General features: G+C 51.9%; 7 protein-coding genes across 7 annotated transcripts; 3 read left to right on the plus strand and 4 right to left on the minus strand.

Moving 5' to 3' along the window:
* Positions 1 to 882: 882 nt before the first annotated feature.
* On the plus strand, positions 883 to 1908 carry A1O5_05851 (uncharacterized protein; the record flags this gene model as incomplete). The annotated part of the gene is made up of 1 exon (XM_007746448.1): positions 883 to 1908. The coding sequence occupies one exon, from the start codon at positions 883 to 885 to the stop codon at positions 1906 to 1908; it is 1026 nt and encodes a 341-aa protein (XP_007744638.1).
* A 99-nt stretch (positions 1909 to 2007) lies between these two features.
* A1O5_05852 (Fe-Mn family superoxide dismutase) lies at positions 2008 to 2833 on the minus strand (the record flags this gene model as incomplete). Its single annotated transcript, XM_007746449.1, has 3 exons — positions 2008 to 2103; positions 2163 to 2632; positions 2701 to 2833. The coding sequence occupies 3 exons, from the start codon at positions 2831 to 2833 to the stop codon at positions 2008 to 2010; spliced, it is 699 nt and encodes a 232-aa protein (XP_007744639.1).
* A 406-nt stretch (positions 2834 to 3239) lies between these two features.
* Positions 3240 to 5195, plus strand: A1O5_05853 (uncharacterized protein; the record flags this gene model as incomplete). Its single annotated transcript, XM_007746450.1, has 1 exon — positions 3240 to 5195. The coding sequence occupies one exon, from the start codon at positions 3240 to 3242 to the stop codon at positions 5193 to 5195; it is 1956 nt and encodes a 651-aa protein (XP_007744640.1).
* Positions 5196 to 6028: 833 nt separating this feature from the next.
* Positions 6029 to 7059, minus strand: A1O5_05854 (tetrahydroxynaphthalene reductase; the record flags this gene model as incomplete). Its single annotated transcript, XM_007746451.1, has 2 exons — positions 6029 to 6765; positions 6951 to 7059. The coding sequence occupies 2 exons, from the start codon at positions 7057 to 7059 to the stop codon at positions 6029 to 6031; spliced, it is 846 nt and encodes a 281-aa protein (XP_007744641.1).
* A 2033-nt stretch (positions 7060 to 9092) lies between these two features.
* A1O5_05855 (uncharacterized protein) lies at positions 9093 to 11149 on the minus strand (the record flags this gene model as incomplete). The annotated part of the gene is made up of 4 exons (XM_007746452.1): positions 9093 to 10424; positions 10472 to 10738; positions 10793 to 10873; positions 10931 to 11149. The coding sequence occupies 4 exons, from the start codon at positions 11147 to 11149 to the stop codon at positions 9093 to 9095; spliced, it is 1899 nt and encodes a 632-aa protein (XP_007744642.1).
* Positions 11150 to 11752: 603 nt separating this feature from the next.
* Positions 11753 to 12508, plus strand: A1O5_05856 (uncharacterized protein; the record flags this gene model as incomplete). Its single annotated transcript, XM_007746453.1, has 1 exon — positions 11753 to 12508. The coding sequence occupies one exon, from the start codon at positions 11753 to 11755 to the stop codon at positions 12506 to 12508; it is 756 nt and encodes a 251-aa protein (XP_007744643.1).
* A 131-nt stretch (positions 12509 to 12639) lies between these two features.
* Positions 12640 to 12949, minus strand: A1O5_05857 (uncharacterized protein; the record flags this gene model as incomplete). Its single annotated transcript, XM_007746454.1, has 2 exons — positions 12640 to 12795; positions 12851 to 12949. 2 exons carry the CDS (start codon positions 12947 to 12949, stop codon positions 12640 to 12642), a joined length of 255 nt encoding a protein of 84 aa, XP_007744644.1.
* Between the last annotated feature and the right edge of the window lie 76 nt (positions 12950 to 13025).

Below are 13025 nucleotides of genomic sequence, written 5' to 3' on the forward strand. Positions count from 1 at the left end.
CGACACCGTCCGGAGAGGGGTTCCCAGATTGATCCAGGAACGTGTCTCATGGACCCATACAGAGGCACCAGATCAAGTGGGGGATTTTCTGGTGCTCTCGGAGGAGTGCGAAGACTCTTTCTTGTGCACGATCCTCAAGTTATCGTGGAGGCGAGAATTGAGACGGAGTTAGGAGATTCTTTTCAGACATAAATATTTCCCCCTTCTTTGACCGCCATTCCTCTGAGGCTTGGGCATAAATAGAGCATTGTTGGAGATTATTGGTTCTTGGCTGGAATGATTGTTTCCGGGAGGACAGGTTCGCGCGACATAACTATGGTACGGCGTTATATTATATTGTACACGAGGCAACGAGGGCTATTTATGCACTAGCGACCGTTCAGTCCAAAAATCTTGGCATCACCCACGTGTTCCCCTTGGATTCTCTTCTTGCGAAGCCTTCTCCACCCTCAATTTGATAACATAGTGATGAAATCAATATTGATCCGGTGCACCGGTCTCGTGGCTCTCCTCTAGCTACTAAAATGTTGTCATTGTCTAGTCGAACTGCTCAGACTGCTTTGGAATTACCATTTCTGGCGCGCGTTCTATTCTCAGCCTCGCCGGGTCCCCCGCACGCCAATCCAACGCTGTCGCGCCCTTCAAGTCATTGCATCTCGCACCATGCGTGGCAATGACGAAATCAGAATTCCCCAGCCTTTGAAAATGGAGGCCATGCAAGGCATGTCACAGGGTATCAAGGAGGTGTGATGAACCATAAAACCCCCTGGATTTCTGTCGCATAGTTGTTAGTTGTCCATGTGTCTCTCGGGTTGTCATTAACCACATTCGATTTGGCCTGCTCATTATTATTCGGCATTCTACACCAGGTGGTGAACAGACATGGACTTGAAGGTCAAGGTCGAGTGCCATTGCCGGCTCACGTCCTTCTCCCTGTCGATCCCTTCTGACTGGCTTCCACTGAAATCTGCACTCTGCCACTGCCACTCGTGCCGCCATTGCACGGGCCAGCTATTTGCGACCTGGGCCGTGATCCCCGCCGACTTGCCACCGAGCGTCCTCAAGGGAGGGAATCTGGTCAAGTATGAATCTTCGCCGCCGTGCCAGCGCTGGTTTTGCAAGCGGTGTGGCGCGAGTGTCGTCAATGTCGACCGGGGAGAGGGCCCGGAAGAGTGGGAAGTGGGCACGGGAGTGCTTTACTTTGAAGACCGCAAGCGACTGGAAGGGAAATTGAATCGAGTGCAGCTCTGGGTTGAGGATGTCAAGGGAGATGGAGGCACGGTTGGTTGGATCAACCAGGGAAAACTAGAGGGAATGGGTAGGCACTGGAAAGGACGACAGAGTGACATGGTCAATGACGACGCTGTCAGGGATCTCATGAGACGCAGAGGTGATGACCAAGACGATTGTGGACGGCTTGTTGCGCAATGTCATTGTCAGAACGTCAAATTCGAAATCTCGAAGCCTCCCAACGACTACAATGGAGGAGCCGGGAAGTTCGAAGCAAGCCTCGATGCTTGCACCTCTTGTCGGACCGTGACTGGGTTTGAAATCACCTGCTGGGCCACGGTGCCAAAGACTCTCATTGTTGCAGAACCGGATTTGGGGTCTCTGCTGGTCGATAAGGAAAGGCTAGGCCACTACAGCACATCGTCAGGAGTGAGTCGCTTTTTCTGTGTAAGGTGTGGTGCAACAGTCTTCTACTACAACCATGACCTTGAAACGATTGACGTTGGTCTCGGACTTCTGGAGCCCAAAGTCCAAGGTGCTGTTCGAGTGGAGTCGTGGCTCGAATGGCAGAAGTATCCCAAGTGTTTGGTTTTTGAGGAAGATGCAATCGACACAGAATTTGTCAGCAATTTGAAAGAAGGTATGAGGAGATGGGAGAGGGAGCTGAGCGATGATTAGCAGAGAAGTCTATTGACTCAGAAGTCGCGCTGCTAATAGCGTGCAAGATTCATTCAATTACATGCTCGTGCTGTACAATATTTCAGTTCTGCGGCCTCTTTAACTGACAAATCTCTTCTCGGCAGCCTTCCAGTTGATGACATCCCAGATGGCGCTGAAGTACTCGGCCTTTCGGTTCTGGTATTGCAGGTAGTACTATTTCATTGTCAACGAAATCCAAGCTGGCATGAGATGATTATGGGGGTTTCTCTTACAGCATGCTCCCAAGCGTCGACACCTAGCAAAGGCTTATATCGGCCGACGACGGGATCCTGATTCGCATACGTCTGGATCATGATGTTCCCGGTCTGGGTATCCTTGACTAGCCAAGCCCAACCGGAACCTTGGATGCCGGCCAAAGCAGTGTTGAACTTCTTCTTCATCTCTTCCAAGCTTCCGTAGGTACTATCAATTACCTTTGCCAGTTCGCCGGAAGGAGGCTCGCCGCCGCCCGAGTTCCTGGGTGCGAGGTTCTCCCAGAACAAGGAGTGATTGAGGTGGCCACCGCCGTGAAAGTTGATCAGCGGCTGAAGAGCAATCTTTGTGGCAATATCATCGTTGGCTTCAGCAGCAGCGTATTTATCGGCGGCATCGTTGTAAGAGTTCACGTAGGTCTGGTGATGTTTGCTGTGGTGCAGTTCCATGATCTTGCCGGATATGGCGGGCTCCAGAGCACCATAGTCGTCTGGTTAAGAGGTCAGTCTCTGGCTTCTAAGATCGAGGTGGGCTGGCCCTCTGAGCTTTTTCACTTACATGCAAGGTCAGGAAGAGTAGCTTTCATCCGAACAAATGTTTTGTCGGCGGTGGTCAGGCATCGAGCAGGATTGGTGGCTGCAACAGCTCTGAGCGTGGAGGGACGGGCGACAGATCGAAATAGGGAAGCCATGCTGATATGATTACTGTGGAAAGTGAAGCCAATTGACCGGGACAAAGCAAGATGAGACTCGTAAGAAGGGAGGAGGAGCTGGGTGGTGAGGTCCCTCCGTAGCCGATGTTTATTTGAATTGGAGACGTCGAGATGGAGCTGCACAAATTACATCACTGTGCCCATTCCGGAAATCCTCGTGCGAATTTCGGCCTGGCGGCCTCACTGGGTAGGCCAAGTAGGCTTCACGCTGCCCAGAGTTCTTTTCCGCAGGCACATCGCAGATCGACAATCTTTGCATGTGCTACGCCACAGGACCTTCCACTGCCTGCGATTTCACAAACGTAGGGATTCTCTTGCCCGACGCGAAACTCGATATACAACCTTCCCTGTACATTATTGTTTCGCCACCAGATGTCCAGGCAACATGAGCGATTCTTCGGAAGACGACCAACCCTTCAACCTTCGCGACTATGATGACGAAGAATCTGACGATGAACGACCGTACAAAAGACGGAAGACGACAAAAATCCTGCGGAACCGCGGGCTAGGGTTCGTCAAGTCTACAGGTCAAGAAGAGGGGCAGGGAGATGAGGACGAAGAACAAGACGTTGACGATGAAAGACCCTCCATGGGCATTGGCGCAGGCATGGCGGGCTTTCGAAGCTCCTTCAACATAGGCGAATACAACGACCAGGAAGCAAAGGCAGAAAGTGTCACTCCGCCGATGGACAGGTCTCCCCAGGGGAGATCAGAAAAAGCTCCCCGCATGGGCCCTTCAGCGTTTGGGACCAGCGGACGGATGAACAAAAACTCCTTTGCTGCGCGAATGATGGCCAAACATGGCTATGTTGAAGGTCAAGGTCTAGGAAAGTCAGGACAAGGGATAACAGCACCGATTCAGGCCAAAGTGCTGCAAAGCCGGGCCGGTCTGGGCCAGGGCGGCGGGACACCCGAAGCTCCTCGCAGAAGACAAGAAGCAGGAAAGGAAAAGACATCTTCCACAGGCTCTACCCCTGGCACAAGCACACCGCGAATCAAGGCACCTCCCAAGGCCAAATATGCCGTCGCAGCCATCGAGTCGAGGGGCCTCCACATCCCGGAGGCCATGAAGCAAATCATTGTCGATGCAACCGGAGCCGAAGCCAAAACCGTGACCTCTTTATCAGGGTTCTCAACTCCGACGAGAGAGGCCTCACCATCCCCTGGTCTTGAAGCTGCAAAAGCTACGTCCCGCATAAAACTTCAACTGCAGGCTTTCGCCGATGCGTGGGACTCGACAAAAGATCAAGAAAGCCATCTAGGGCAGGAAGAAATTCAGCTCAGCGCAGCGCTGACATTGCACGAAGAAGAGATCCAACGCTACAACGACATTATCTCCGCATTCGAACGAGTCGCTGTGGACGACTCGAATGAATCTCGAGACTGGGACTCCTCCATATCTCGCCTACAGGGTATCCAAGCCCATTCCTCTCAATACATCTCGGAGCTTTCGCTCCCTGAACTCACCGCCTCCTGCCTCGAAACACCCTTCCGGCGCGAGATGGTTGAATGGGATCCTCTTTCTGAACCCACTCACCTAGTCGATTCCCTGAAGTCGATCGATCAGTTACTCGAGATTGAAAAATCAAAGTCCTCCCGCCACCGCAAACGTACGACGTATTTTGAGTCGTTGCTCCTGTTGCACTGGTACCCGCGCATCCGTACAGCGTTGTCCAAAGACTGGGACGTGTATGATCCAGACCCGGCGTATAATTTGATCGATGCCTGGACACCACTTCTCCCTCCCTTCCTCATCTACAAGATCCTACATGAAACCATTATTCCGCGATTAATCGAGGCTGTCAAGCGATTCCCGAAGACCCTCGAGTCTGGCGCATTCGGTGGTGACAGGACCAAGAAGTCTAGCAGGGCGCCGGATATGCACACCTGGCTCTTTGACTGGTGGACTCTGGTCTCTTCTGATACGCTTGACCTTGAACGTTTCCCCGAACTCAAATCCCTCGTGAAATCCAAAGTCGACGCCGAATCTTGGGCACATTGGAAACCACTGCTCGGGTCAAGAAAACCCAAGCTGCTCCCTTCGGCCACCACACCCGCTACACAACGCACGACAGCAGCTACCATGACAGGCCTCGACGAGGCGATGGAGGAGATGACGTTCAAATCTCTCGTCGAGGAATGGTGTTCCGAGCATAACCTCCTCCTGCAGACCTCGCACAAATCCGACGCGTTTGGTCGGTTGCTGTATCGATTGCAAGATGCGGAGAGGAGGAATCGCGGCATATTGGTGTATTTGCAGGACGACGTCGTGTTCGGGGCGGAAGACGGAGAGCCATATGCGCTGGATGAGCGGTTAATCGACAAGGCGAGGGGAAAGTGAGAAAAGGTAGAATAGAAGAAGAAAGAGGGCATTCACATGGGAAGCAAGAAACGTCTCGAATAAAAGAAGACGGCAAAGGAGAACAGCCCTCACGTTACGAGGGCATTATCTACATAATCCATGCCTAACACATGGTGAGACCAGGATTCAGCCATTGCCTAGGTATGGTAGAATGAAAGAATAATACGAACGGGCCCTTCCCGCGAAATCCAAGTCCAGAAAAAGACCGTTCTCCCCCCCTTTTTTGCTTCTTTCGTTTCGGATGGAAAATGCGTTTAAAATCGAGCGCTCCTAGATCCCCCCCTTCCTGTCTATGTGTGTGTGTGTGTGTTTAGCTAGCTAGGCCTCGGAAAGAACTTCATGGCGCCGCATGCCCCTCGCGTGCGCACGCGCCCACAATGACAGTGACAGCATCAACCGCATCAATAAACATCGTCACCGTTTCGCGCAGAAAGAGCTCGCCGTCAAGCCACGCCAAGCTGTGATCCGAGATAAAGGAGGAGATGGCCGAGATGCCACCGGAAGAGGTGGTGTAGATTGATTGTAAACTGGCTGGCTGTATCCAACAACAACTGCAAAGACAGAGAGATGTGTACACCACTTTTATCTTTCCCAACAAAAAAATAGACCTTTGGCCATCATTATCATCCGTCCGGTCGAGAAACATGTCAGCCAGCCCCTTCTCCATATATCTCTCACAGCTTGCTCTCTCTCGCTTTCTCCCCTCGCGGAAGTCTGTTGTCTTCTGCCACCTGCTCTTCTTCCTCCAGCTGCCTCCGCGCCCTCGTGTCATGTCTGGTTTGGATTTAACCCCTCGTCTTTTCATTCTTGCCTTACATGCAAGCGGCGCCGTCAATACCGATGATCTTGCCGTTCACCCACTCGCCATCCTGCGAGGCCAGGAAGCAAGTGACGCGGGCAACATCGATGGGCATACCGACACGGTTCATGGGGGACCAGGTGGCGGCGTACTCGTCGACCTGATCATCGGTCAAGTTTATGCCGTTGGGAATGTACTCTCGGCAGACGGCGTGGTACATATCGGTCTTGATACCGCCGGGGGCGACAGCGTTGACGGTGATCTTCTTGTCACCGCAGTCGATGGCCATGCAGCGGACAAAGGTCTCGATGGCCCCCTTGGAACCCGAGTAGACGGTGTGCTTGGGTACGCCCTTGGCCTGGCCGGTGATGGAGCCCATCAGGATAATGCGGCCACCGACCTCGAGGTTCTTGTATGCCTCACGAGCCACGAAGAATTGGCCTCGGGTGTTGATGTTGAAGACACGGTCGAACTCTTCTTCGGTGACATCCTTCAAGTGTCCGAAGGAAACGACGCCCGAGTTCGAGACCACAATGTCCAACTTGCCGAAGTGCTTCTTGGCCTGAGCGAACATGTCGACGATCTGGGAGACGTCTGAAACGTTGGCCTGGACGGCAATCGAGTCGCGGCCGAGGGCCTTGATCTCAGCGACAAGCTCGTCGGCGGCCTTGGAGGAGTTGGCATAGTTGACCACGACATCGGCGCCACGGCGGGCGAGTTCGAGTGCGGTCTCACGGCCCATACCTCGCCCTGTTTTATGACCATTCTGTTAGCTCTTCTCCTTTCTTTTGTTTTTTTTTTCGTTCTCATCTTTTGGAGGGAAGGCGGGCTTTGGTGGGAGAGGCGGTGAAGGGCCAGGTCGCCGAATCTTTTCTCAAAGGGCTGTCCGCTCGCAGTCTTGGAGTCGGACTCGATCGCCTCTTTTGGGGACGTACCTGATCCTGTCACAAGGGCGACTTTGCCAGTGAGGAGGTAGCTGGGGACGGGCTGGTCGACGGCAGGTGCAGAGCCATTGGCAAGTCTGGTCGAGTTTCGTTTAGACATGGTGGAAGCGGTGTGGGTGTGTTCGTCTAAGAACTGTTCAATGGGCAGGAGAAAAGTATCCAAAAGGCGTGCAAGAGATGCTAGGAGATGACGAAGAGGATATGTACAGACTCAAAGGAGGAGGGAGCGAGTCGAGGAAAAAAAAAGTGAGTTTTATTGAGAGGTTACGGTGTTAGGATAAGGGGTGGTGATTGTTTGTGCCCCCCTCGCTCGTTCGCTCCGTCCCTCCTCCACCAAAAAGTTCAATTGGGAATATTATTTTTAACAGTCCATCAGCCGCAGCTAATGTTCTGAGTGGGGGACGGCGATCGGCCTAGTTGGCTTAGCGGCCACTAACGAGTGACGCTCAGGGCCTCAGTGTCTGCCAGGGGCCCAACGCGGAGGGGCGCTTGTCACTGGCTCACGGGGATTGTCAGGTTCGAACGAGTGGGTAGAGGGGCATTTAACCACCAACTACTGTCCCCTAGAGGGTGCCTAGGGGCGCTGGGCACTACCGCATAGCCACAGGGGGTACCGAAAAGGTGTCCAAGGTGTCCAGGTGTCCAGGTGGCCCTTCTGTGTTGGGCTGGCTCTGTGAGATCTTTCACCGCCCCCCGGCTTCCGGGTTGCTGAACCTGACTGACTGTCACTCACTGATCGGGACAATGGGGGCCCTTCCTCTTCTTCCCCTCCCTCCCTTCAACTCTTTCACCTCCTCCCTCTTGTCTTTCTCTCTCTCTGTTCTCCGGCACAGTTGAACTCTGCTGGGCTCTGGCTCTCGGTCTTGCACAAGGGGGATTGCTGACTGCCAAAAGCCCTTGTTCCGCATTCAGAGACTCATTCAATCGAAGCTTCCGACCACAATACCTTTTCCGGTTGCATGGTGCCCCCCTCGGTGCCCTCCCACGCCTCGGGCCCGGACTGGGTCTGGTTCTGTGGCTGTTGGCGAGTCGGCAGCTTTACACGATTCAGGGGGGCCACCGAGAGGCCCCGTTTGGTAAGAAGAGAGATAGCACTAATGGGCATTTCGTCGATCTTTGCGCCTTGTTTACTTTACACGAACGCGCATCCAAACGTTGTTATTTGGTACATGAATACGACAGCGTACAAGTCCTTCCAGTGGTTGAGATTGCGGTCTTTCCGGACTTATTCGTAGATACGTGGTCGTGTGTCTCCCTTTGGTTTCATTTCCATCCCTACATATCTACCCAGTCACAGAGGTAAAAGATAGAGACAGCCTCGGAGATTTCTCTTCCCTCGTTCGCGGAATCTCGCAGCAGGTCTAGGCCCTCGTCACCCTAAAATGAGAGTCTCGGTACGCCTGCTGCTAAAGGTGTCCGCTTCGTTCTTGGTCTTATCAGTCTGGTCCCTGATGTTGAAGGCGTAAACACTACATACCTAGTACCTACATACTGTACGCACTACTTTTGCACGAAGTACGGAGTACCTGGACCTGGACCTGGACCTCCGCCCAGAGTATCGGCGTTGAAAAGATAAAAATATAAAAATAAAAGTAAAAAGAAATGTTATTGTTCGACGACATCTCTCCCCCGGTCTGGCCGAAAACCTTGCCCGCACACACACATATGTAGAACAACAATAGTTCTCCTCCGCGGCCTTCATCCGCGTACACATACCGTACCGTCGTCTTGTTTTGTGCGCCGTGCGATGCGCGATGAGCGTTGCTTGCTTGGTCCGGATGTGCGCGCGCACACAGGGGCCCCTTTTTCCAGATTTCCACGCAAAGTCCGCCGCGATGTTCAGCATTGCCGTGGTAGCTAGCGAATCCACCTGCGTCTGTTGGTGTGCCTGGAGCCTCGTGGCGGACGCCAGTGTGAAGGAAAAAAAAGGGGCTCCGAAAGCGGGGTTGTTCAACTCCGGCGCTAAAATAAACACACTAGTGGAACTGAAAGGGGTGTCCCACGTGGTGTCCACGTGATTAAAGCGCCAGGGTTCAAGACCTCTCCTCCTCATTGAGCATTCACTGTCATCATTTGCTGGCTCCTCCAACGCCGGTTGATCTTCGAGTTGCCGTCCGCCACTGTGTTCAGTTATCACCTTAGCGAGAGCATTCTGGAATCCTCGACCGCGACTCTGATCATCTTTTTCACTTCGGCTTTCCAATTGCTCTCGCGCCACTTCTCCCAGCGCCCAAACCCTTCATCGACCTCTAAGTTCAACGTTTCATACCCTTCCTTGATAACTTTCTGAATCGCTGCCGGCGACTGATGTGTCTTTTTGCCGTGTTGTACTTTCAACAGTTCATGATAATGAGACGAAACGCTAATCAGCGCCTCAACCGATCGCTCCAGGGTATCGGATTGTGAACCTCCGTCGCAATACGCTTGCTTGAACCTGTGTAAAACATCGTTTGCCTCGATAAGCTTGTAGAAAAAGTCGTCAAAACTGGATGGATCTGGGAGGAACCCGTCACCCTTCGACAAACAAAATGTAGCTAGACTTGCGAGCGTCGCACACAAGTCTTGCCGAATATCCCTGACATGTTTGAGGTCGCTGGCATACTGCGTCAGAAACCGCATCAGTGACAAGAGCGAGCCCCAGATGTATGCCCAATGGTGCTGAAGACGCGTCTTGGTCTGTTCGAGGTGTGTCACTATACGTAATATAATGCCCAAAGCAAGGCCGTACAGGCGGACATCCAGCCTCTTTCTCAAGTTGTGGCTAAGAATGTCTGTGCAGAGGTCCAGAATAGCTGCTGCAGGGATCCTTGCAGATGTGACCAGTGGAAGATGAGGTGGCCTTTGACGGCATAGTCGAAACAAGGCTTTAGAATCCGCCGAGCAAATTCTTTTGGCCAACACTGGGTCTTCGACGATTATCCTGATGGAGAGTAGACACAAGACGGCATATGTCGATTGTCGTGGCCCACGGTAGGCATGATGTGAGATATATGAGGTCATGGACAGGAAAGCAGAAAACGGCGCCTCCTTATCTTTCTCGGTTGCTAGATTCAAGAGATTGGCAGCAAATAACTTGTTTGCTTGGGTGAAAGAGTACAGTGAAAGGATACAAGAGGCATCCTCCCCAGGCAGGGAAAGAAACAAAGCCTTTGCTTCCTCCTCCGATGGAGGCGCTGGTTTCTTTGCGTCAGTGGACAATGATCGAAGTCCGACCATGACAAGTGTCGAGTTCAAACTCCATGGTGTAGGGTAGTCATCTTGAATAGACACATATTGGTCACGTATAATTACACATGCAATGGCGAAATTGCGAACCAAAAGTCGAATTGTTTCCTCGTTGACGAAATCCTCCAGCCGATTCTGGTACACATTCTGAGCCTCAAATTTGTTGTAACTGGACAATATGCCGATAACAATGAACGCTTTGAGGCCAGTGGTGGGAAGTTCGGGCATATCGTGGACATACTGCATTCCGAATGAGCGAGACTCTCGCTCCCACGGTACGTGCTTACCTTCATCAACGCCGAGAAGAGATCACGGTGCATGAAATAAGTAACAAGGCTTGTGTGGAACCCGCCAGCAACCAGGGCGAGGACAGTATCAAGAGATTTGCTTCGCAACGAGTCTTTGCCCGCCTGTCGGATAATTGATTCGAGGGTATGGACGAGGTCTGACATCAATCTGTCAATGGTGTCCAGCCCAGCAAGTACTTCGATGACGTCGGTGTTAGGATTGGTGTACTTTTTGGTAAAGACAGCGCATAGGAAAGCTGTCAGATTCTTCAAGAGGTCAAATTCAACCCATTGAGGAGAAAAATACAGGGAGCGACGTACGTCGAGGGCGTTTTCGTTCTGCGGGAAAGCTCCCGAGCTTGCTTCGACGATGGCACGCTTGAAGAATAGTCGCATCTGAGCCTGTTTGTCCGTTAGGTGTGAGAAATGAGCGAATGCAAGCGTGAGAGCTGACTATACTTGCATATGGACCAAGTCAAAAGCAGTCATGGGCTCGAGAATGTCATAGAGCCGTTGCTTGTCCGGCTTGAGCAGGAAGAATTCCCGCCAAAACCCTTCAGAAGGGATCGATTCATCAGCATCCTCGTTTGCAAGAACGTTGAAGAGGTGGAGATAAAGCTGGATGATTTTAGGTTCAAAGGAGTCAGGCCTCGATTGCTGGGTCAGGGGCATCTCCATGATGATAGCAGACGTTCAGAACTGGGACCGCAATCTGAGTTCATACTCCTGAATCAAGACAGTGACCGTATTATGGCTGAAAAGGGAATGACTGGGGCCTGTGGGCGGAATGCGGCTATGTAGTGTGTGATGGGTGAAAAGCTGAACAAACGGCGACACTGACGAGGCTTAGCCTTGCAAATGTGACCGCAGTTCGGCCCAGAGGGGAAAGACGCCAGAGGCAGAAATGCAGGAATTATTTTCTCTTGGGTGAAAGGCTCACAGTCAGCACCTTTTTGGAGCCCCGATCTTCATTTCTCACCTACGTCTGCATTGGGCACTTGTTAACAGACAAAGCATATCAGAAAAAAGAAAAGGAGATGGATTTATCAATGTCACGTTATTCATGTCACGTTATATGTCACGTGGTAATTGAAATCAATCAACGCCGATTGGCTGGCTACCGGAGCGAACTCGGCTGATAAACTCAGAGAATGACGGAACTCTCTGCTTCTGTCCTTAAACTGCGCCTCCATCCTCACTTGAATTCTGGGATTCTCTCTATCCATGCTATAGCTCTCTCTCATTATTGAAAGAGTGGACACCCGCTGACGAACCTTTACAATGTCGGCGACGCATCTTGTCCCGACAACCTCGTCATCCGTTATCTTCTTTCGTGCCCTGGCGATTGCCTCGACCGCCCGATCGTGCCCTCACCATGCCTTCAGAACCTTCTCCTCTAGTATAGCTAGTCGACAATCATCAAAACGAGAGTTATACACTACGCCTTCTTACCAGCCTCACACTCTGCCCACCGATTTCCCTCTACCTATTAGAAATACCGGTGTTCCCGACACCTCAATCGCTGGACCCAAACCACAACTCAAGGATACGAGACAAGACCAGGGAAACGCTGCACCGCAGAACAAGTTGCATGAAACTGCAAGCATAAGTGTACCAGAAAGAGTATCACAGAAGTCAAAGCCGGTGCAGACGCCGCAGCCCGAGCAATCCAAATCAGCGAAACCCCGGAGAAGCAAATTACGGCCGCGGAAAGCCGCCATGTCGATAACACCCAATGCGCTAGTCCATCTACGCGAACTCCTGGACCAGCCAGATCCCAAAATGATCAGAGTCGGTGTTAAGAATCGTGGCTGCTCGGGCCTTGCGTATCATCTGGAGTATGTGGATAAGCCTGCCGCCTTTGATGAAGTCGTTGAGCAGGACGGAGTTAAAGTGTTGATTGACAGCAAAGCGCTCTTCAGTATCATTGGCAGTGAGATGGACTGGCAGGAAGACAAGCTGAGTGCTAGATTTATTTTCAAGAATCCCAATATCACAGAGCAATGCGGCTGTGGGGAGTCATTCAGCGTTTCATGATAGACAAAGGTGCCAGATGCGCCGGATTCAACAGGACGTATTTACAAAGAGCTAATACGGCAACGGGAGAAACAAACTTGTACAGCCAATATCTATCCCTTACAGACCAACACTGAGAATCATTGGCGGCCCTAGTATACACCTTTTTCATAGTCAATTACTCGAACATCGTCGAACCTGGGCCCGTTTTTCTTGACGAATGCTTGATGGACTGGATCGTGAGCAACATAATAGTCTCGGTCCCCTTTCGATGCGAACTCGACGACGAACCCATGAGTGAATCCTCCCTTCGACTTGATCAATTCCAGCCTTTCCGACTGAGGATCATGGCATCGGACAAACCTGGGCTCCTTCTGGACTGTTGTCTACTCCGCCTGATGAGGAAACGATATATGGCTTATTGGATGTTGGATGCAGACAGGTGTCTCTCAGAGACAGCATATCATGGCAGAACTGTTTTGGTTAACCTTGGCTTGCCATTGCTTCTGTCGTCGGGTCAAACCTCTTTTCTTTCTGC

Source organism: Cladophialophora psammophila, assembly GCF_000585535.1.
Source record: "Cladophialophora psammophila CBS 110553 chromosome Unknown aczJe-supercont1.8, whole genome shotgun sequence".
NCBI lineage: Eukaryota > Fungi > Ascomycota > Eurotiomycetes > Chaetothyriales > Herpotrichiellaceae > Cladophialophora > Cladophialophora psammophila.